The sequence below is a fragment of the Phaenicophaeus curvirostris genome, chromosome 3, assembly GCF_032191515.1.
Source record: "Phaenicophaeus curvirostris isolate KB17595 chromosome 3, BPBGC_Pcur_1.0, whole genome shotgun sequence".
In the NCBI taxonomy this organism is placed as follows: Eukaryota; Metazoa; Chordata; class Aves; order Cuculiformes; family Cuculidae; genus Phaenicophaeus; species Phaenicophaeus curvirostris.
The window spans coordinates 13,177,899-13,203,329 of record NC_091394.1 but is presented as its reverse complement, the minus strand read 5'-3'; the positions used below and the strand labels follow the sequence as shown (position 1 = coordinate 13,203,329).

General features: G+C 38.8%; 1 protein-coding gene across 11 annotated transcripts in view; it reads left to right on the top strand.

Annotated features, from left to right (window-relative positions):
- Window positions 1-13,344, top strand: part of FHOD3 (formin homology 2 domain containing 3) — a 388,584-nt gene extending 375,240 nt beyond the window's left edge. For all 11 annotated transcript variants that reach the window (XM_069853399.1, XM_069853402.1, XM_069853398.1 and 8 more), the window contains one exon: window positions 7,375-13,344. Coding sequence is in view for 10 of the 11 variants with exons in the window: in XM_069853402.1 (XP_069709503.1) it covers window positions 7,375-7,457 (83 nt within the window). In the remaining variant the exon portion in view is untranslated. The remainder of the gene's footprint in view (window positions 1-7,374) is intronic.
- The last annotated feature ends 12,087 nt before the right edge of the window (window positions 13,345-25,431 follow it).

Genomic DNA, 25,431 nt, shown 5'->3' with positions numbered 1-25,431 from the left:
TCTTGGCAGCAGGTGAAGCCGTTCTCCCAGCAGGATCCTACAGCACAGGCAAACCATCCTTGCCCTGTCTCTCCAGCTCTGGCAGAATGAAACAGAGTAGAATCATAGAATCATAGAATCACCAGGTTGGAAATGACTCACCGGATCATCGAGTCCAACCTGCTGCTCTGCAGCTTCCCGTATCCTTCCCGCATCCTTCTAGACAAGGATGTACAAGTGCTGGAATTTCTCTGGCCACCTCTTCTTGGCTAGGTGCCACTTTCTTTATTGCAGAAAAGAACAAGCTGAAAGTAATGCTGGGGAAACAGGCAAGAGATGAGCAACTGGTAAAAAGCACATTTTGTCAGCATCTGTGGGAAATAAAGTTGTTTACCTTCCAAGATCACAGAAAACTGGCATTGGCATTTTTTATAAAAATATTTTTGTTACTATATACACTTTTGGTACTTTTTTCAAATATAGTTCTGTAGAAAAAAAAATTCCTTCATTTGTGTCCTTCATAAAAGAGATCAAAATAGATGTTTTCACTTTTGCCTGTTTGCCATTCACTGCACCAGTGAATAAGTTTATCTTACCCTCTGTTTTGTTTTTAGTTGGTGTATTTTAATGGTATATTTCAGGGCTTTTGAATACTTGCCACAGGATTCATTCCCAAAATCAGGATACATAACTTTTGAGTATTAAAAAATATGTATGTTTGAGTTGCACACTTAGGCCTAAGTTGATAGGCTATATATTTTGTTTGATTTCTTTCCATATTAACGTGGCTTTCAAGTTTGCACCCAGTCAGCAATATGCTCTTTGTTTACATCGTCCTTCCTTCCTGAAAGATAATCATTTTCAGCATCTGAGTAAGAAAGCATCATCAATGAGTTTCTGGCTGACAAGATCACAGAGGTGTTATGGAAAGCACTTCATTTGAGAACAACAAAAGACAGGAGAGTACAGGGCTGCTTCTAAAATTGCCTTGCAAAAGACATGCAATAACAAAAGTGTTCTCATATGCAGCTTTCGAGAAGAGCATTGAGGTACCATAGCTGCCAAAGAGAGCCCTCTGCTGCCATGAAGGGATCTAATACAAGAATCTGTGAAAGCAGGAATTTGACTAGGTTTGGATGCGAGTGTCAAATGTGTTTGGAAAGAAATCCCTGGTAGAAGATGAACAAAAATGGTTCACATGATGCTACTTCGAATTTATCTTGCTCCAACAATATAAAAAAATTGTATATATTTGGCTTTCTCTAGGCAGAATGGTAACACCTGGTCAGCATAATTACAAGACATTTTATCATAGGTATTTTCAATCTGTTAGGCTTGTAGAGATTATGCCTTTTACTGTTTTATTTCCCAGCACAGATTCCTAATGGGGATAATTAATTTATATTCCACAGAACTCAGGTGATCACACTTCTCCACCGAGTCACTCACCAACAGACAGTTTTGTGTTCATAAGCCTGAGCTACCCCCTTAGTAAAAGTCTGTTATCTGGTCATTTTAAAATAGAAATTAAGTAGTTTTAGAATTTTAGATAGAATGTAAAGGCTGCATGCCTGAAACACTTGTGTTAGATGTCTCACTTTGTGAGTCCCATCTCCTGCCTTTTTTTGTCCTGTGCAATGTTAATGTATAGTCTGGTCACTTCTGACTAGTGAAGTTAAGCTGAAGAAATCTTGGAAGAGATGGCAGCAGGATTGCTTTTAGTAGCAACTTTTTACAGTGGTATTCACAGTTCTAAAATTGAAAGGGGTGGGGAGAGAGGGTGTCATAGGAAGGTTTCAGGGAGGGAGTTAAGTATTTTCTGCACTACTGTTGGGACTATATAAATGATGATCTGTGAAATACATAAAGTTGGAAACTTTAACAGTGTCAACTACACGTTAAATATTACTTTAAAACCCCTATGTTATTCATGTAGACAAGATTCTCTTAAAGCAATGTTCGTTTTTTGTTCCCTATAACATAAGCTACATGGAGATAAAACACAAGTTAAACTTCCCTTACAAAATGCCACTTTGTCCTTTTCCACTGCTGGACTCCTCTTTAGGTCACAGCCACCATAAAATACACCCAGAGGTGGCTGTGAACTTACAGAATTTCACGTTAGGAGGCACTTGTGCCATCTGCGAAGTGCTGACAGGACTCAAAGCAAAGCTGGAGGGCAATAATAATACATTGTTTCCTGGAGCTTTCTATGTGGCTGACCCAGACAAAGACTACATTTCAGTTTGCTGTACTTCTTCAGAAAAGTGTGTGATAAAAACAAAAAATTCACCTACAAATCCCTGTAAGAAAATCTCAACATGTAATGTTTCTGTATTTTTATTTAGCATTTAGGTCTAGTCATATTAAGCAATGATATATGCATAATTAAACATAAGTCACATGGTGACATAACAATACACAAATGTAGAAAAGGATTAAAATAAAAGAAAATTAGCAAGACTGTCTGGATTGAACTTTTGAGCTGCAAATTGCCATTGCTGGACTCCTTGGACAAAGGCTCAAGAGAGTATGTTAGATGTAAATATATGAGAATACAAACTGAGTGTTCAAGCTGGGTATGGGTAGGTAACAGAAAATAAACTATGATACATGAAATGAGATGATGGAGCTGGCCTGTATTACGTCTTATGATCTACCCTTCCTGCTATCCTCTCTGTGTAGTTTACAGCCACCTTAAATTTTCTTCATTACAAATCAGCAACTAGAAGCTGTATTACCTTTGCAGAAGGGACCAAAAGAAAGTTCTGTGGCTCCTATATATTTGTAATAAGAATGACACTAATTCTGTGACTTTGTGAGAAGGACAATGGTCTTGTCTATTCTGCATTTCATATGATTTATGCATACAGGTATAGAGACACATGCCAAAAGCCATTGTAAATGCAAGAATAATTTGCACTAGCACAACTGATCTTTACTATTCATTGCATCCTAAATGAAAAAAAAAAAGAAAGATACAAGGAGGGGAAATTAGGAGTCCTAATTTGCTCTTTAAAAATACAACCAAACTCAAGATAATTACATTCTCTGCCAAAGCTACACATAGCGAATTACTCTTTTTAAAAACATTTGCAGCGCACTCTGAGGGCTATGTTATCTGTGTAAATTTTGACCCAACGGACAGAGTCAAATTTGTTGAATTCACATAAGCTTACTGCGTTCTCCTAGGATATCAAATAAAATTCTAGATTTCCTGATTAACAGAGAATATCATACCCTTTGACCACAGAAAAACAGCATTTAGTTTCTTGGTTATGGGATCTCAGCAGGCTTTGCTTGTGACAGGAGCAAAAGTTATTTTCTCTCTATCTTAATGTTTCTTTAGAAAATGTTTTAAAAATTGCTTAAAGAGCCTAAAAGGTCATTTTGAAGTCTTATTTTTACTGTCACTGCCTCCAAAATACATTCCACAACTCAGTTTAATGTGATCTGCAGCAGGCCAAGAGTCTTACAAGCCAAGATATTATGTCTAGTCCAGTTAGAGACATGACAGAGTTCAGTGAAGAGAGGAGAGTGAAGATCTAGTTAGAGAAAAGTAATTTTGCAATGCCTATAAAACATGGAGGAAAAAAGTATCTCTCTGCATTTAGTTTTGATGATTGAATGCATTCATGACCTTTCCTAAAGCAGAGGAACCCTACTAAGTGCTTTATGGGGAAATAGACAAATGTCTGTGGACATCTGTTTAACAGCATTTCCAGACAAGGTTCACCCACCTCCCAGATTAGTCCCTGCTCCTGTAGATAACTCAACTTTCTCCTGGCTTCATCACCCACAAGACTTCATAGTCTACAAGCCAGTGCAGAGAGTAGCGGGACTAGAACTTGTTCTTCTGTCATTAACAAAGCTTCATCCACCCACTGTGTCTTCAGATGAGGAAATATACTGTGAGTAGTGTGTCCATATTAGATATAATTTTAATATAAAGACCCTTTATCAAGCCACTTTCATCTCCGTAAGTATAAAATACTTTAGACTACTAGTGGATTCAACTGTGTTAGACTGGCCTGTTTTACCACAGGCATAAGAATTCACTCAGTTGAGTCTGGACTGTGATTCTGTCTGCTGTTATCCTTCCAGTTGCCTGTTGACAGTGGACAGCTTTAATCTCTCTAGTGGTCACAATACTTTGCAGTATTTGGCCCTGCACACTTAGTTTCTACAAGCCAGAAGCCATTGATGTTTATGGGAACCGTTCTCTCACTGAAAAGATTCTTCACATCTTTGTTTTTTTATTAAGCAGTTTCTTGACAATCTCATTACAACCACAGAAGTACTAGTTGCTTAGAGCTCTTTTCTCCTAAGTGCTGGCTATAAAGTTCAGGTCACTGGAATATCTTAAATCCAAGTCATTTTTCTCTGTATTCTAGGAGAGCTGAGATAAGTTGGAACAATCAACTGAGGGATGCAGAGAAATTGTTTTGTTTAATTACAGCTGTGTATGTCTCAGCAATTCATTGTGTATTGTCATTCCTACTTGTTTTGCACTGGCACAAAAAGTGCAAACCTGGGGTTGGCCTCCGTTTTGTGAGTCATGCAGCAAACTCAGAACAGGACACTAGTCCTCATTACAATGCATGCTGAATACAGTATTGCTTTTTTTCAGCCTTCCAAGGGTTAATACAGGAGGTCCTTAGACTGACACTTTAGTATGTTTGATAGGTAGGTGTCTGAAGATTCAGAGAGAATTCTTACTTATGTAAAGAAGATTCCTTAATTTTGTTCATTGTTTTTCCTTGAAGATCATTTCTACCATGGTATTTTAACCCCTAATTATGAATTCTGAATATAAACTCTGTAATTTTCTTCAAAGAGACCTGTGTGTTATTGTAAATCCGTTTGGCTTTTCCTAGTAAAATAGTAATCCCGTCTCTCTGGCTGATGGAGGAATTTAAACAACTATATTCTGCTTGATGAAAGTTACAGAAGAACACATTACTCTTTCAGGTGTTGGAGTCTTGGGAATTAGTAGCTGTACTGACCTAAAGAAGGTTATTCCAGATTGACACTGTCATAAATAAAACCAGAATTTTGCTTATTCCAGTATATGAACAGTGTTAGCAGAGTACATCAGTTTGTTAATTGTTTACAAACAGGAATAACAATTGTGTGTTCTCTTGCTCTTTCTGTCTTGCCATCTGACAAGAAAGATATATTTGTTTTACAGTGGTTACTGTGCTCAGTTTGCGAATGTGAGTGAGTGTGGCCTGAAAGCACTGGGGTTACGTGTGAGAGCAGTCATGAATACATTTGGTTTGACACTTCTGCGGAAGTGTCTAAAATGTGGAAACATGTTCTGCATTTGTTTTTCCAGTTCACTTTTGCCTTCAGCTGGAAGATGTAATGTCAAACTAGACAATCATCTTGTGAAAGTTCAGTCTCCCTTATGCATGTTTATTGACATGACTCTACTATCTGGTGGTCAAGCTAGGTACGATCTGCATTTGGCTGCATGTTATAAAGGGTATAGAATAAAAGATGTTCAGAGGAGCATAAGTGCAGCTAGCTAAGGAGGTGGACTGCACAGGGATGACTTACTTTTAATAATACAGAAATATTTCTACTGCAGCTTTCTTGGATTTGTTCTTTCGCTCCTCATAGAGTTCATTTTGATACAGAAATAAGCACTGGGTGATTCACTTAGTCCTTAAGACCTCAAGGTGTTTCATAGCTCATGTCTAGAAATTAACATTTGTCACTGTGGACATTTGCATACTAAATTTCAGAAGTATAAAAGGGTACCTGTGATGAGGACTGACTCAAAAGACCACATTGGGTATAATACACCACGGAGACCAGAGCATTTTTTAATGTGTGCTGCTCTTCTGGTAGCCTTTCCTAACCTTAATTTTACTGTCTGTATTTAACCTTCTACTGCTTTAAGCTAAGCATTGTTGAGCTTGCAAGATGTTGCTGGTCAGTATTGTGGGAAGAAGTGGCTGCCAGGTGGACACCTAGTGGAATTTAATAAGTATGTCAGTACTCTAGGAGGGAGAAGTGAGCCTTGAAGACAAGCTCTGAAGTAAGGGTTTGATAATGAAGGAACAATTACACATGTGGTACTCCCAGCTCACTTGATGAACCGCAGTAACTGAGAAAGCAGTTTGACTAGCAGACATAGATCATGTTTGTCCTACCTGCATGGTATCAAATGTTTAACTATGCCTTATTTTCCCTTTCTTTTATCTCCTTTGTTTTCAATACCAAACCATTCCCTCCTCTCACTCCAGCTAGACCCTTGAATTGACCACCCAGTTTCAGTTACATGGATTGAATATCTCAATAAGTTATAGATCTTAATTTTGCTAGATGATAGCAGTGCAAGAAGTCCTTAACCGCTGTCTGCAGCTGGTTTCTCTAAGAGTTTCCTCTAGACTTCATTATACTGGGGGTATATATATATATTTCGTTCAACACAAAGTCATTGTTAATGCTTTGCATGCAGCTTAAATTTCTAGATGTGTCTTTTGTACTTGAGGAAGATCAGAGTGTGGAGCGAACACCCCATTTGTGTCTTGAGCTAAAGCCCTGTCCACCTGAAAATCATGGTGCCAGTAAAGCTAGAACACTAACATTCAGTGTGTGCAGTCACATAGTCACTGGTTTTTGAATAAAAAAAAAGCCATCAAAAATTTTAAGTTTTATGTTGGGGCTAGTGCTCAGAACACTTCATAGAAAATTAAGCAATATGATTTTGGCCTAGATTTATCATTTAAATTCAACTAAAGTACTCCCAATTAATAATGGTAAAGATGATGCAAATGGGATTAGGATGGAATATTATAGAACAAAGGCATGTGTGAAGACAGTAGTTTTAATTATTTGAATTGACTATAAAATATCACATTTTTAATCTTCTAACATTTTCAGTTGTTTTTTTATAGGCCTTTAAAGGGTCACATAGGATTTAATAGCGATAAATTAAATTGAGCCCTATAAAGATCCAAAAGCTCTTTTAAAAAATCTTTATGGAACTATAAAATAATAAGGCAGATGATATATTCCATGGACTGAAAGTCAACTGATACAATTTCAGAGAAAAAAAATATCTTAAAATGCTGGAGTATTTTCCTTTAAAGTTTTTGTTGACTAAATGTCAAACGACAAATGTCTTTTTGCTTGACTGTTTACAGTTACTGGGTACTCAATGTTCCCATGGATTTGGCATAGGGCATTACTCAGTATTTCTGAACTTGAGACCCTGAGTACATAGCAGCTTGTGATGTGACTCAGCTTGCATGTTAACAGCGGGTTTTTTCAGCTGAAAGTCTTAGGTAATTCTAATTACATTGCTTCTAATTGTTTGCATTTTCTTTGGTTTTTTGTTTTTGATTTTTTCTTTACCTGCTTTTGGAACTTATGACCATTCAGTGAGAAGGACACTAAAGAGCGGACTGACACCCGAAGAAGCCAAAGCACTGGGCCTCATCAGCACCTCTGAGATGCAGGTTTGATGTCCCAGAGGTGGCGACAAGAAGAGCCGTTCATCTGAAGCACACAGGCTGACAACCCTTCGGCATGGCATCGACCTGCCATCCTCCTCTGCTGCTCCCAACATCCCGTCCTCTGTTAGTTACATTTTAATAAGCAACAAAAAGCAAAATCCCACAGCCAGGGCAAAAGAAGATGGGTGCGCCACAGCTCAGCACAACATTTGGACAGTAACTGAGGAAATGTTTGAGTTTTTGTAGATGAAGGCACAAGGCTGCTTCTTCTCGTGGTGTGTTGATGTGGGTAACCGGGAGCTCTCTCTTGAATTATCTGTCATTATGTGGGCTGTGTTTATGTTGGCTTTCCTTGTGCCCTGTTTTAGTCATTGTAAATCTGTGGCATTTTGTCAGTGCAAGGAACAGTCTTTTAAAGAGGCAAAATAACTCCTATTACAGCAACCCCAGTTTTCCTGAAGCAGATTCATTAAGCAAAGATTCACAGTCCAAGCAACCCTGTGGTTTGTTGGGTTTTTTTTATTATTTTGCCACCAAAGAATGTAAAAATGTATGTGTACCTTTGTATATGTACAGAATGAATGTGTGGACATGTGTGCACGTACCTATACACATACAGTCATGGTGTGGAATCATGCTCCTGCTGAAGCTAGCTGGACCGTGATTTTTGCACTAGGGCCTTACTGTACCACCTCGATAGGAGGAAAAGAATGTCTTTTTTGTAGGAACTCAGTATTACTCAATGGGATTCACCCAGTGGAGCAGGAGATGGCCTGCAATACAAGTGGAAAGTTTAGAATCCTTAATTGATGTGTATTAATACACACTCATACTGTACATAGCAGCATGCACATAGAGGAGAGGACACAGAATACCTCCCTCTTGTTGAGCTATGGCTGTACTGTGCATTTGTACAGTTTCAGAGAGATCTATGCCAACAATTTTACATACTCGACAAATGTGTTCAGTTGCTAAGATCAAGAAGTATTGTTCACTTGCCTGTGCCCTTCATGCTGCTTTTCTCTGCTGCAAGATAATGTGGTGTTGATCTTATTTCAAAATAATGGATCTGAATATGAAATGGCCCTGCTAAAACTCTGCTGTGTTTTTGCTCTTCTTTACTCCTTTTTTGTGATTATCCTTGATGCAAGTGGAGAGAGTACCACAGTGATCACTCCAATATGTTTGCCCTTCTCTTGCTATTTTATAACTGACATTTGTAACTGCCCTCAGCATGTGTGTTTGAAGAACTTTTAGTCAACTCATCTGCCTTCAAGTGGAGGATGTACACAGTGATGAAGAATAAGTGAACACAGTCACCCTATCCAATGCTGAAGCATTTTGAAGAGAATTGCAAACAACAGTAACATAAAAGGGAACTTCTTAAGCCAAAGTCTGTATATGGCCAACTGATCCTCAAGGATGCACAAGCTTATCTCGTTCCATTGCCTTAGCCTCTAAGATTAAGGGTGTGTCTGCATAGCAGTTACAGCTGAGGCTCCCTTCAAGCTAGTTAACTGGGGAATTGCAGGGGTTTAGTCATAGTAACAGGGTTCAATTTTGGCTGCAAAACACACTTGAAAAGTCAAGGGAATTAACTGTCTATTCTAGGCTCCTGATGCCATAGCTATGTTACTTCCAGCACCCAAGCTAGGTCAGGTACTTCAAGTTATTCTACTCTGCTCTCATTAAGGACAGGATGATTGCTGAAGATTGTTCAGGGTAGTTGAACCAAACACAGTAAACCTTTGAAACCTCAGTCATCCACCACATCGCATTGAGCACAGCATCCAGCTGATGAGAGAACCAGGTAACTAACAACATGCAATGAGATCTGCAGTTGAACACCCTGTCTATGTTGTCCACCCTCTTGATTGTAAATCTGCTGTTGTTTTGGATCTTCACATGTCAAAGTCTGTGGGTTAAAAGTCACTAATAAGCAAAGATTCTTAAGGACAGCATTGAGTTTGATGTGGTTTTCCTCTCAGCTTGTTAAAAAGTCAGTTTATGAGTAGGAAGAAGGCAGTAGTTGTGTAATTAATAAAATGTGTACTTGAAAGCTATGGAAGGGAGGAAGTTGGTTAGGAAACAGAATGAAGTGACATATAGTAATTTCACTGTAAAATAAGCAAGACCTATGAGCATCTGGATTTTAAAGTGGCTATTTATGTGCTGCTCAACATTGTAGATTTATAAAATCTCTCTTAAGTATGCTTAGAACAAAGAAATGAAAGTAATGGTGGTTTGTGGAGGTCTTTGAAGTCTGAAACAAGAGGAAGACACCTTGAATGTAATGATTATGTTGGACTGTGATATTGCTAAGTGACAAAAGAAGTAACAAAATGATTTTATGCTAGAAGAGGTCCTATATTTGATTGGAGGGAGAAAACCGAGTTTTTAAAACTGAATACTTTAATCAAAATATTCTGAATGTACAAAGTAGGTGGCTGTTGTTGACCGCTTGGTAATAGAAAACAAATTTCTGTTTTATTTAGACGTAGTACGGCATCTGTATCTGAAATATAACATAACTGATGAATTGGGCATATGTATTTTCCAAGAATTGTGCAAAAATTATGCAAAACATCATATGCTCCTTATGAAGGAGAACATCAAATATGGGGAATGGGATTACATTAAGTTCAGAAAAAAGAGGCCAGTTTCTTTTAGATCCTCTGGATGCAAGTGTCTTACATGTGAAACATATTGTTCCTTGTCTGTTTTTCCATTATGTTTGTTTTTCTGTTCGTGCTCTCTATCTGTAAAACAGGTACCAATTTTTCTGAAGGATAATTGGATCTTGTTTATGCAGTAGTGTACAGTCAGATTAATTCCGCTGTCCTCAATGTTTATTGCAACAAGATCATCAAACATAGTAACAATGCAAAAACTGCAGAAAATATTTGTTTTGGTTCCTGATAAAAATGGCCAGCAGCCCCATGTGCTAATCTGTAAGGTGGAACCATTTCCTCTGGAGTCTGCAAGCATGTCCTAACTATCTGTTCCCCTTCATCTAACTAGTCAATTCCAGATAAAATGGAGGAATTGGTCATATTTGCATGTCTTTGTCTGTCTAATCAGATTGTAATCTCCAGGTTCTGAGTTGCTGCCTGCCCCTACAGCGTCAAAAGAGCCCACCGTAAGGATGTAACCGTTGTTTTAAAATATATGTGAGATAAGGATTAGTTTTATGACAAATGTAAAGGTCCTGGACACAGGATGTAGTAACACGTTCCCTTTTCTCCCTTAGACATCCCTGAAGGCTGCTTTTAAATACTTGCAGCCAAAATAACTACCTCTCTTCTCTTTCTCATAGTATCAGTCAGCTGCAAATGTAGTGCCTAGAGTTTGTATCACCACCCAGCTCTCAGAGTCACTGCTGGTCTTCAATTTCGCACTCATCTGCTGCCAGTAACTTGTCTGTCTCTCTGCCACCATAATGCCTTCCCGATCTGGACGCTGAGGTACACCTGAGCGTATGAAATGGCCACCAAAGGGAAACTGTCCTAATTTCCTTTCGTCTCCCTTGGTGTTTAAAGGCAGACTGCATACAAATGCTTTGTATTCTCTCATTCCCAACTGAGGGAATACTCAACTGAGGGATAACTTTCAGTAGCAGTTATGTGGTTGAGGTGAAGGAACACTCCCAGGGAATGCTGCGTGCCACAATCAAGAGTGAAAGATCCCTCACAAAAATTACATTCATCACTCTTCACCTCTCAGTAAGGCCAGGCACCAAGATCATGGATTCCAGATGTTTTATAGCCCCTTGGCTGCTACATGTGACCCTTCTGTTTGATAGATCCCTGCCCATAATCCAAAATCAACAGAAAGATGGCATTTTAATGAGGGTCTTTTTTGCTCTGATAAATATTGGAAACAGCATCAAAAGCAGTTTTCAAAATATATTTCTTCTTCTCCCTTGACCCCCTTTTATTGTAAATCTCTGTACTGATTGACTCTGTCAGCAAAATAAGGCATCAGATCTGTAGGTAGGCAAGACTTTGGCTTTAGCTTAATAGAAAGTCACATGTGAACATCTAAATAAGAGTTCATAACTCAATTTAACAGAAATTTGGAGTCAAGAGTCTTGATGTGTCTGACCAGCAAGGTCCTCCTGCAAGGTGCTCCATTTGCCCTCAAGGTACTGCATAGCGTGGCAGGACAGCACCGTGAATCTGAACATCTCGTGTTCTGAACACCCCCTGGAGAACGCTAAAAGCCATTGAAAAGTTGCAAGTGGGGACTGCAACATCTGCTGCAAACCTATGGAACACAGTGCCACTGTAGGTGCAGTAAGTGGTTCTTTTGGTAAGGCATGTATTCTATGTTGGCATCCCTGGTACTGTAACAAAAGTAAATGTCAATCCAAAATTATTTAGAAACCATTTGACCAGTGTCAGTACTATGGATTCAGCTGTCTGGTTATTAGTTTTACAATGCTTTAGTTTCACTGAGATGAAATGGGGACTAGGTGGCAGCCTACTAGTTTCACATCTTTTATCCTCCCACTACAACCAGTAGGCAGGTGCACCCACTGCCTGCGTTTATCTAAAGGAAGTAAAGGGACATGGTGTCGCACAGAAGCACGAGTATATTCCTCTCTCTTTTTCACTCCTGTATGCTCACTGCACATGTACCATTCCTCTCTGATTTTGGGGGATTGTGCATGCATGCATAGGCAGACCCTGACCCTGTGCCATGTGCAGATGATTGTTCTGCGTTTCCAGCACTGGGACGCATGAACCACTTTGCCTAAGCTGTAATGACTATGACTGTTGATGTTTCTCTGCAGGGAAAACTGCCAGGCACTTAAAAGCTCTGAAAGAAAATAAACCGAAGCATTTTTGAAAGAGAAAACGTTTGGTTATGAGTAACTGTTGAGAATTATTTGAAAACACTTGAACAATATGCAAAGCCTACCTTCCTTCTTTTTGACTGGGGCAGCAACTGGCTCAATTGGCATTTCAGATGCAATCCCGAGAGGTCTTTGGAAAGCAGTTTAATAGTTACGTAGCAAGTAATTCAAGGAGTTTCAGAGATGTTGTATAGTTTTATGTTTGCTCAAAATAAATTAAAATTATTTCTAATTAGTCCATTTCACATTGAGTGGCAGATAGAGATATATTTTGTTTAATCACTATCTAATACAGAGGCTTCTGTGAAAGAAAAGGTTTATCTGTAGCATTGGGTGCATGTCTCCTTTTTAAAGACTGTCTTTGCGCGTATAGTGTCCTTTTTTGTGAGCTGGGAATTGTAAAAAAATGTAAAGTAGAAAAGGACATGTTTCTTAGGTGAAGGAGAAATACTGTAAAATTGTGTAAATGTCACTACTCATGGGTTTTTTTGTGTTCTGTGTAGCATAGTGTAAAATAGGTTTCCCAGCAGTGTTATTCTGTGAATTGTAATTTAAAAAACAAGCCATGCATGGTCAGAGATATTATCTACAGGTCCTTTTGGTTGAGTTTTTGGGTTTGTTTGTTGTTTTCTCATTTTAGGTAAATTTGTGTTATGTTAAATTTAATTGTCCGTGAAACTGCATTTTTTGTTGTCTCAGTTTTCTTTCATAAAGAACTTGAATCACTCTTTAAGGTTTTATTACACACAAAGCTCACCTACCATACATACTGATCCTTCAGAAGCTTTGTCACGTTTAGTGTAAACCAGAGGGATTTTCTTTTTAACACACCCTTCATCTGCCTTTTCTTCACCCTATTCTCCCCACTTTAGTGTCTGGAAAGATGAAGTCACGTTTTTTTTTTTTTCCTGTGCCATGCAGAGTCAATATGGAAAACTGACCGCAGACCTGTGTCCAAAATTTCTTGATATAAGTAGTTAAAAAGCTCACTTCTACAGCGTTATATAAACACATCTTGCAATAAAGCTTTATAAAGCACTGACTGGCCTGGTTCTAGTTTTGTTGATGAAGCCAATCGTGGAGCTTTGGTGGGAAATGGGTGGGAAGCAGGGGTCATGGGCTGGTTTTCCCATATCCTCTAAGTACCTGCAAAGCCACTGTGAGGACAACAAAACGACTGCCATTAAACCGTCTGGGTGGTCTGATCACAAAAGGCTGATCTTTTACTATTTATTTCACAGTTTGAGCCTAATTCCTAATATTGAGTGTCGAAAATGAAAATGTGTCTCTACTTCTCAGTGATTTCAGTAATCCAACCCTACAAATCCTTTCTAAACATACAGGGCTCCTGCTTGCTGCCATTGGCTCGGAGTTGGTCCCTGTTTTAAAAATACTCAGTGCACAGAGCACGTTGCTAAAGATTTATAGAAGCAGATATAAAGAAGCAGAAAGACTGCTTGTGTGCAGGGGAGCATTTCAGATTGCTTCTGCATCAAGATGTGAAATACTCACCGTGTCTGCCAGGGCTTCATAACTGTAAAGGTGGCCAGTAAACGAGACATGCCTTAACTTGGCTGAAATACATTCCCTGCATCACCGTGCTATGTAATTTTCTGGTGGCCACCTATGAGTGTGTCTGGACAGGCAGTGATCTCGCAGTTTTCTCTGTTTGCTGGTGTCCAATTCTTTCTTTTCCAGCAATTTCCCATCACATGAGGGAGACCGTGTTGACAAACAGGATATCCCCAGCCCTAGGGAGGGTGCACCATAGCACATATTTCTGCCCTACCCATGGGTTCATTGACCACAGTGAGGAGGTGGGTCAAAGTGGCATGTAGGAACTCAAATTGTTCAGATATCCACTGCTAGTCCTGCAACAAGCTACTCACAAGTAATTGCTTTTTAGAGTTGCGCACATAGCAGTGTCAAAATACATTATTCAAAACCAGCCACACTTTTATAGCAGCATCCTGGAAGATAAAGTGGGTTAACTGAGCATCTGCGAGAGGATTTTCACCTGTGGTTTCTGAGATTGTAAGAGCTGATGTAAAATGCTGGGTATGTACACCTCCACAGGGAAAAGCACCAGCTCCCTCCTTTTAATTAGTTTTTTAAGTTATTTCAAATAAAAAAGTGCCTTTTGGGATATGGCTGCATCCCTGAAAGAGCTGCTTAGCATTCCAGTTGCACTGGTGTAAAGTCTAGAGGATGAAAGGCTACTAGCCAGAAATGTGGTAATGCTTTTTAAAATAAATATATAAACCAAGTTTATTGGCCAGACACTTTTCTTTTCTATCACAGCATATCCATTAGCAATTCTAAATTCCAGATGTGCAGTGACAATGCGTACATAGATTTTTCAGACCTGGTGCCCAGTCAGAACTCATATGTTGTCACAGAGAAGCCTTTGGCCTGTACTCAAGGAACGAGTAAGTATGCAGATTATCCATCGCACAGCTGCATGCCCTGGTTTATAGACCCTTCAGAACAGTTTGAGAACACAACTAAAGAAAAAAAAACAACTTATTTTTCCTATTATAACTTCTCCAAGTTTTCTGATGGGAATACAATTTGGAAAAGAGAGAGGACTATTCTTGAAGCTTTACCTCTTGCAAGTTTCTTCACAGGAAATGAGGAATGACGGCTGCACTCCATTAGTCAACTATCTGATGAGACAGACCTCTGCTGGGAAACCCCAAAAGGAGCCCAGTCTACGTGAGGTGTCATGCCAATGAAGGCCTCTCTTCCCAACTTTTCCTGAATGATTTCTGAGCAGGACTCATCTGCCTGCGGAGATATTCTGCTCAATAATATTGCTTTTCAGTTCCCAGGAGACGGGGCTGTTCTCCTTCCCAGCACCCACCTGTTCTCCCACCACTCCACCAAGCTTGTTCTCTTGCTTTAGCCAGGTCAAGAGCCTTTCCTGTATTATTTATCTGGAAAACACCATGGAGCATGTCAAGACACCAAAGACATGTCTTTAACTTTTATATATATTTTCCTTTATTTGATCCATACTTAAGGTAATACAAGAAGATCAGCACTTAACAAGCACAAAGAAAAAGAAAATACCAATGAAATCCAACAGCATTTAAAACTGGACAAACTTGAAGGCAAAGGTGAGGTCAAAGCCATGTCACAGCCTCCAGTAAACATTGTACTGGATCTGTCTCAAGGCAACATTAGCCAAACCTGTCTTGGAAGAGCTCCGCATTTGCTTAACAGCAGTGGCTTGAAAACTTCCCCCTGGTATGGAGAGCACAAAGCCCTTCCAGAGCTGGGCAGGGCTCAAGTGAGGGACTGACAGATGGCAAAGTCTCTGGAGTGTTTCCATCACCACAAAGGCATGGGAATTTATTTGGTATGTGCTATGACTGCATGTTGGATAGAAATGTTTGCACTAAAAACCTTGGAGTAACCTGTGAAAACACATTTTATACAGGTATCCAAAAGCTACAGCAGGGTGAAAAATTCTCGTTTTTAATAAAGCAATGAAACATTCAGACTCTTGAACGATAGCTCAAAAAATGAATCTTCCTTCCATCCTTGTCCAAACTTCCTATAAATATGCACTGGGAGGCTTAAATAATCTTGGCAAGATATAGTAAAGGAAAATTATTGTTATAAAGAGGCCCTGGATATCTTTTCAACAAACTTTTTCCCCACATAAACTTACGGAAAATGATTGACCTCATAGCAAAATCAAGAAAGAAAGAAACTTCTTGCAAAATGCCCAGATACGTATTTGAACACGAACTAGACTGCCATGACATAGATTTGTGCAGGTTAATAAATAAAAATCTAAATAATCACAGTGTCACAGTGACGATCTATGTAAAACTAGCTGTAAGTATAACTATAAAGAAAGTATATTGAACATCAGGCAGCAGCAACCCAAGCCAAATGAAATTCTGACCCTATTGGCTCTGTAAGCAGTAGAAAGAACCTGATGGCCTTCAGTGATCAGTAATCAAGCCCACAAAGATAACTCTTAGAATGTTAAACTTGATGGAAAATGTAATCGTTTCTCTGGCCGTAAGTCCCTAAATAATTTTAACCTCACCAGTTGCACTGGGGAATTCTCTTTCAAGAACAGATAGCACACTACAGCCTGAAAACCAAGAGTGAATCCTTGTTTCCAGAGGAATTATCTCAAATGTGTTCGGTTACAAGCATGTGGAGTGAAACAGAGCTAGCATCCAAAATTATATAGTCTGGAAGTTCTACATCTTTTTAGAAGCCAAAACACTGCAAAGTCTGAAAACAAAACAACCTAACACAGCCAATTGCAATTTCTTTTATTTTTTTTAAACTGTGGAACATGACAACCATTAAATTTTCTCATAGGAAAATAAAATTTCAGTAGAAACTCCAGCGTTACAAAATTCTTTACCAATGGATACTAGTAGATGGATTACTACAAAGTAGTAAGTTTAAGACTGGTCTTAAGAACTACAGGCATTAGAATTTTCTTGCCATGTAATTTGGCTTAATGTACTAGTCCCTTTTCCAAATCTGCATCCTCCATGCAACATTCTTACACCATGTTTAGGATTTCTTTCTTTCCTATAGTGGGAATGAGTTGGTTGGCATACAGAATTGTGTGTTAATTTCTTATTATACAACAATATCCTATAAATCTTTCTAAAGGTAATCAGGGTATTTATAATATGGCGATTACTTGATATCAGTTAATCTGAGAGAGGGCTTTACATTAAAGTGCTCTAAAAGGTAAATATTCATCTTTTCAAATGCCTCTCAGCAACATTGTACAAAATTTTAGCTGGGCACGCATCTGTGTGCATATTTATGCTTATGGCACATCACAAGTGATTTTTGAATATGCAAGTGGATTTTGTAATCTGATAACTTGTTATTTTGATTTCTGAACATATTTTTACAAGGTGGAAGGGCAACTAGATGGTTATATGAGTGGTTTAACTTGTGCAAAGTATATATTGGTAAGTGCGGTAGTGTCAGGGAGCAGCAAAGCTTATTGCTCTTTGTATATTTCAGAGCGTGAACTCTTCGACAAATGATGTGGCAGACCTTGTACACTGGGGTATGGATCCCTGATGAATGATCAGCAGTTTAAATTACCTGTTTCTTACATGTTCTTATTGTCCGCTTCTACAATCACAGCTTCCTACCTGTTTAGGCATCATAAACTCCTAAGATCTCAGTAAAAGGCTGTACTGAGGCATGTGTGAAAACCCAGACTCCATCAAAGAGGGTGGGAGAAGGAGTAAAATAATTTGGGTAACAAAAGGGAAAGAAACATCAGCACCCAAATAGCAGTACCGGGTAAGAATAAGTGGCAGAAAGCCTGTCACTTAGACCAAGTTTGTTATTTTCATATACAGGTGAAGTCAGTGAAGAAAACCAAAGAGATCATTTTAGCAGCAACACTTCAAGTGTTGAATTAAGTGGAACCCAGATGCAGCAGTAAGTTTGAAGGACTTGGAAGGGAATGTTTAGCTGAATGTGCAAGGTAGAAAGGCTGCTTTCTAGGCAAGTTGTATATTAATTAAGGTCTATGAAAACAAGAACGGGATGAATTATGACATGTGTGACTATAAGGCAGTGTGTGCAAAGAGAGAGGATAAGAAAGGAGATATCATACATTTCCTGAGTGTTAAGTGGATTTGTCTTATGCAGGCTATCTGAAGTCTGTTTCTAAAGAGTTTAATGATTTCCTAGTTTTCGGTTTTGTAGTGAGCACCAAAACCATAAATGCAACGTAAGTGTGGCAACGGTCACAGAAAGGAGCCATTCTGGGCCTTGCTACCTTCAAACAATCACAAATTACTTCAGTGCATGGCAGCAAGGGCATCACCTCTTTTTTAAGCTATATTAAAATCCCAGCTGGGGTACATGGGGTAAACTGTGGTTCAGCTGGTGTTGCACTTCTGTCTTTGGCAGAGAAAGCTTGGATTCCTCAGCCTCTGTGCTCAGTGTACAGTATTCTTGCTGGAGTGAGCATCATCAGCTTTGTGGCTTGTCACTTTAATGTTCTCCACATCTGTATTAAAGCAGCAGTGGGCACAGAAATGGGCAGCAATTCTCCTTGGTAAAGGATACTATTCCCCTTTCCTCACATAAAGTATGCTTACAGCTCCTTCAAGTAATATTTTGTACTCATAGGATGACTGAGAAATTGATACACTGCTACTAAAATTGGTGAGAGCGAAGACCAAAACAAGTTGGAGGCTAGACCAGATGCCACAGAATCTTTTAACCCCAGCAAAAAAAAAAAAAAAAAGAACGCACAGAGAGCCCTCTCATCTCAAGCAGCGTTGAGCACAGTGCTTCAAGCAGCACAAGACCTTGGTAAGAAGTATTTCTGTCATCAGCTGGGAGGATTTTGCAATTGTGTATCTCTCCTAAGCAAGCAAAAATTAGAGTAGAATTATGTCACTGGTTCTAGATGCTCAATGAAATGTGGTTAGTCACTCCCCTTGTAGTCAGGGATCTCATCACCAACAGAACCTTTGGTTAAACTTGGGATAGTTTTCTCTTTTTCAGTCACTGTTTGTCCATGTTGATGAAGTTATTCTCTCTTAATAAACTGTCTGGGTCAGCAGATACAGGCAAAGTTTAATGCAATTCATCCCCAGCTGCCAAAACCAATCAGAGGAAATAGGAAGATGAGAGTCAAATAGCTCTGTGGTCTCCCCAGTCAGACTGTTAGCAACTTAACTTTCTCCTTGGCAGTGAAAAGGGTGTAATTTTGGAGAGAAAGCTGGCTTACTGCAATGCAGAAAATGTGTGAGTTTTGCATATAAGGACCACAATTTGCAGGATACACTAAAAAAGCTTTGCAGAGGGTATATTGTTCCTGACAACATTGCCATCTTTACAGTATACAGAGTAGCTTTCTTGCAAAGTTAGAGTAGAAAGAGAAATGTTTCTTACTCCATGTAGGCAGTGGTTGTCTCTCTCTTTGATCACCATAAAGGTTCCAATTATCAACTGTTTTTTGTTCTTATTTCTGTTAATTAAACTTGGCAATAGGTTCCAGGAATTCATTGCATGTAATCTATAAAGTTCCTTGTGTGGTCTCTGATACCAAAGTGCTGACCCAGGAGTAAGAACAGACCCTGCAGAAGAAGACCCCAGACAAGCAGTTTCCCAACTATGATCACTGTGCTCCCTTTCTATGTTTCCTTCCTGAGATCCTGAAATAAGTAATCCCATACAGGCCATTGGGTTGAAATACTAGTTTTTCTAATGTTGCCTTAATTTCTAAAACAGAAAGCGTTGCTTACAATTGATAAAGATAAATAAGCTGACGGTCATTGCCATTTCATGCAGAAAATTTTCTGACTGGGTTCAATGGTTCAGGGAACAGACAAATGTAGAGACACTGAAAAAAAGAACTTGAGTGTAAAAGTCAGCAGAAAGCTCTTAATGTTAAAGGGCAGAAAAGAAAAAAAATTAATGGAAGTGGAGGGGTGTCATTATGGAATCCAGTCTGGGAATTCAAAGTAACTGGAACTGATTTGGAATTTCACGATGAGGAAATTAAACACTAGAACTGTTTTGAAAGGTAGACAGTCTTGGTGACCCTCATGGAAAAAAAAAAAAAACCAGAAGATTTAAATATATCTGCTTCCATATTTTCAAGCAAAATTTATTTCTTTCTAAAGATTAAACACAGATTAGTTCTGAAATTCGGATAAAAATAAAAGAAAATGTTAAGAATCTGAAAAAAACCCAAGATTTTAATTTTCAAAAGGTTTGAAATTCTGCACTTTCTTTGTCATAAGTGAGATCCTGTGACCCTTTTAATACCTCAAAAGTATCAACAGAACAGAAAATTCACCTTCTGTCATGTTATGGAGATGATTGACTGGAAAGCCAGGACAATCTTGAGATAAGGATATAGAGGAATATGAATTGGTCATGTAAAGGAATAATTACTTGCTATATACATTTTGCTTACTGACATATCTTCACTGAGAATTTGAGATCTAAATAAAAAATGACATTGGATAAAAAAAAGGTCAGATTTAGAAGTGTATGTTCACTTGACTGCAGCAATTGAAACCAAGCAGCAAAATCTAGGGCTTCCACGAGTCAGCTCTTAGTTTAGATTAATACAATATGGAAAATTATAGGTAACACTAGTCCTTCAAAATGAGCATAAGAAACTACTGAAAATATCCATATTCATCGTAAGAGTTCAAGAACTGTCTCAGAAGAAGAAACTTTAAAACAGAGAGGTATGACAATGTTATTTATAATTTTTGAATAGGAGATGAATTATATTTTGTGGGCATTTTTATCTACTCGATATGTTGACTTGGCAGGTAAGCGGAAAACATAATTTGGATTTCAATTAATACTGCTTTATTCTGATATCATAAGATTTTCTCATACTTTTATGAGCTACAGGATTAAGTTGAAATTTGACCTCAAAGCACAAATGGATGGAGAAGAGAATTGCTTCCTTCTGCTTTGAACTACATTAGACATCTTTGCAATCTGTGTATTGAAGCCATAAATGCATTTCAGAATAGACTGTAGTACCATTAGATTAAAAAATGTTTATATAACACTTGGTCATGGTTACTTATCAAGGGTCCAGTTTGCAGTCAGACTGAAGGATGCTTGCACTCAATATGACTACAGTATAAAATGGCACTTTGCTACAGCAACAAGAGGCTTTGCTTTAAAAGGAGCTCTTAGTTAGCCCCCATTATAAAATGTGAATGCAATCTTGAGTGCCCTGATGTCAGAAAATTTCTGACTGTTTAAAGCCTATGCTATTCTTAAGAGGATTTCCCACTATAGATCCTTTTCTAATATGTTTTGACTGCGTAGCACATCATGGTAGCAACTGACTTCTTAAAAAATACATGATCCTTAAGAGCAGCCTTATCAACATTTCAAATGTTGCAACCAATTCAGCAATTCAGATCTCTTAATAGAGAGGACTGTGTTTGCAGGATAACTGCCTTGTGGCATGCATTTTAAAAGTCTTTACTTATACTTGGCAGAAATGACATTATCTACAGCGTTGGAAAGAACCTTTTGCTGAAGTTTCTGGCTGTGATCAACCTCATGGATGTAGTTATGCCCAGAGCGTAATTGGAATTGAAAGAGATCATGAGACGTTGGAGATTTTTATTTTTTTTAAATGATGACAGTATTCTGCCATACCTCTGAAGTTTTCAATTTTGTGTATGAGGCTACAAAATATCCCTTCCATCTAAAATGCATGTCTTTCAGATTGTAATGGACTGGTTACTGCTGATCAGTCAATTAGAGTAGTTGCAACAGCTACAATTTCATTGTTTTAACAAGGGGATTCGTAATTAATTGTAGACCAAATGTATCTCAATACCATATGCCAATGACTAATTGAGCATCTAGCTGCTTACCCAGGTGTTTATACAGCACAATGGAAATGAAAAACCAACCAAAAAAGCTCAACCTAACCTGACAAAATCAGATAATTCTAGGAGAAGGTCCTAAAAACTCTCCCGGGAATGGTGGGTTATTTCACAACACAGTATAATGGATGTGATTAACTTCTCACCAAGGAGTCTTCTAAAAAGCAGAGCTGTTGCCACACATCACACTGCTGGCAAGACATTTCCAGTCACCCAGACATCACCTGGCAGAGTACCAAACAGGGACAAGGGAGAGCACTTAGGCAAGGTTTTATGAAGCTGTAAGGCAGCTATTAAGTGAGTTCCACTCTGTTTATACTGCAGATCATATTTTGGCCAGGGACAAGCAGGTGAACAAATTCTGCTGTGGGTAGATGTGAATAGCTCCCAAAAACTAGAGGAAAGCAAAGACTGTGTGTCTGAAGGGAGGGCTTAACTAGTGTCTTCACAGCATGACAAGTCCACCTCTGAACATGCATAAATGCATATTGTTCTCTGCTCTTAGTCAGACTCTGAGATGTATCAGCAGCTGATCTTCATGCATAAAAACAACTTTGTAAACAGGTCTCAATGGCCCGTATAGGTAAGTAAGACAGAGAGAATTCTTGCCTTGAGAAGTTAAGAATATGGTAATGTATTTGCTTTGAACAACAGGCAAAAATCAAGAAACTACAGCTGCCCTCATTGTGCCAGAAGAGCTTAGGAAAACAGCTATCGGATGTGGAGCAGTGATGGGATGGTTCAATCCATTTGCAGATTACAACATCACATTTACCTGATGTAGCAGGGAACGACATGGGGTCCACACGCAAAGCAGGTGGGACAGTGGCTGTAGGTACGACTGGTTACAGATACAGCTCTGCTCTTTTAATGCTTTACTGTCACCTGTAGATCCATGTGTTTTCTTTGCCACTAATGTAGCAATCACTGCTGCATTGATACCCTAGTCTGTTTGAATATGGCACATCAGAGAAAAACAGTTCTTAGTGCATTTGAAGTGCTTTGTTGGTGCTTTATAACATCCATTTTTATTAAAACTAAATGGAATACATTTTAAAGAATTAAACGCCTTCCAGAATGCCTTGTATAGATGGTATCTACTTCATTACTTTTATAATCTCATCTCATTTTCTTGTCAAGTAATGATCTGTAGTTTGTTTAGATGAACTTCTTTCCTAGAAATAAGCACACATTAATTATAACACTGTCCTTTAATAACTCCAGCTGAGGCAATACCGTATTATTTTTTCCATTTATGTTGTGAGGGATTAACAGGAGTCCATCAGGTTATCCCCCTTGCCCTCCCTGACTCCTGCACGGTGTTCCCATTCTGCAATCCTGCTGATTTTCAAATTATTATTAAAGGTTCATTCCCCTGGACTAAAGATGACCCAGCAAAAGCTTTCAGGACTTTTGCATTCAAGATATTCAGGCCTGAAGACTTTTTTTGTAGTTTCTCCCTTACTGAATACTGCTTAGCAGAGTGGTTAAAAACTGACTTTTCTCTTATGAAATTAGCACCTTGGTCTGCTTCTTTCCAAATACAGGATAGTCATGCTTCTTTCTTTTCTCCAACAACATTCCAGCATTAACTGTTTTACTGTTAATGAGCTACCCTGTTGCAAGGATTAATGTCTAGCATATGCAAATTTCTTCTTAACAGTCTTAGCTCTGCCAGTCATCACTTCTGTTTCTGCCATCATCTTTTTTTTTCATTTGACATTTATCGCCTTACTTATTTCATTTGCCACTAGAAAAAGACAGAGTTTTAGCCAAAGTTATTTTCTTTCCTCGTTGGAAAATCAGGAAACCCAATTATCTGATCAACAGCCTCATAAGACTCAAAATTTTTATTCACATGTTTCTCTCTAAATGTTTTTCCCGAAAAATAGGCACTGCAGAGCTTATCACCAAAGTAAAGCTCTTGCTTGTGTGCACCCTGTTGGATCTAGCTTGTTAGCTCTCTGTTCCAGCCCCTCCTTCTGTCATCTCCTGTTTTTATTGCTCCCTTCCTGCATACCTTCTCTTACTGTTTCCTAGCTTTTGGCTGTTAGCAGAGGTAATCAGTGTGTCTTGCCTTCAAGTGGAAGAGAAAAAGCATCTTCTTCTCCTTGGGATATGGCTGCAGCAGGTGGGAGGCACGGATGGGACATCAGTCACCTCACATGCACACCTCCCTGGGGAGGCAAAATCATGGCACATACTCTGGCTTCTTCCCAGGCTGTGAGCTACCTTTTGTCTCTACTGCTTACTTTGAAAGTCCTCTCCATTTCTGAATTTTGCAAGTGCACATATCTGCAGTTTGAAATGCTTGAGGCAATCATCACCTCTGACCACTAGATTGGGAACCCTGACACTGTCTCACCTACCTTTGCCTACACTGACTGCTCAAACCATATTTATTATTTCCAAGTGGGTTACAACCTGCTGATTTCAGATCCTTATTCCCATCCAGTAAGTTTAGGGTTGGGCTTTTCAGATCATTGCTCTCAGAGGTGGTGTCCACCTCCTTCATATGACTCAAGGAACATATCTCAGGTAGGAGGGTGATGTTCACACTGTATTTCTGTGACTGCCAGAGGAGGTCAAAGGCCCTCTTACAGCTGTAATGGTAAAAAGGCAGCCTCACATCTCAGGATCTAGATGCCCCAGAAAGCACTATGCTGGAGAAACGTCCATGCACAATAAAGTTTTTTTCCTACCCATGACAGCCTTTGGCTTTTGGATGATGATTATTTTAAGTCTATTGAAATACTAACCAGCTCATGAATTGATGTTGAAACCAGATAAAACTAAGATGATCTCCAGGGTATTCTTCCTGATCCTTTTTATTACTTTGTTGCCGAAGTTGTTTTCTAATATTATTTATTGTCTCAAATATCACATTCCCATCTCTTGAAGAAAAAAGGCTGCCTAGTCTTTCATCTTCTTCTGGTGGTATTTCTTTGCCTCATTTCATATTTGTTTTTATGAAATAGTTGATCATATTTTCCAAAAATTATTTAAGCTTTGAGTATCTTTCTAAAAGATATTTTTTAGTTCAGCCAAGAAGTTATGGGCCTAAGGCAAGAGCTATTTAATGAACTTCTGTCATTTCTACAATGACAGAAATCAGACAAGTTATCTATTGTGATGGATGTTGAGTGGGCCATAATAATGTTTAAATACACTGCTTACCGTATTATAGGGCAGTCACTATAGAAGTACATTGATTAAGTCTAACAAGAGACTGTAAGGAAACAATGACTCAAGATAAGCCATTCCACAGGAATGGGATAATACGAGACCAACTGGCTCTGACAGCACTGGCGTGATTCCTGCTGAGACTATTGGACTGGTTTTGTCTAGAAGGGCAACCGCCCAAGAACTGACAAAAACAAAAGGAGTTGTTCTTTCCAGAGAAGAGATGGTTATTGGAGAGGCTTCTCAAGACCCACAAGGCCCCATATGTAGAAAGAAGAGCTCTTACGAGCAGATGCACGTGTGCTATTTTCTGGTTTTAGAATAATTTCTGGGATTTCTTTTTTTATGTCATAGCTAAGGGAACATTGTGTATGTCTCTAAGTTGTCGGGACCTATAAGCACATTCTTTGTTTTAATATCACTTTTCTATATCGCTATTCTATTCCATCCTTTAGTAAATTTAGTAAATCTTTTCTGCGATGAAGAAGCTTGGGTAATAACCCAATTTGCAGTGCACCAGCAAATGGAAGCAGGTTCTGGAACA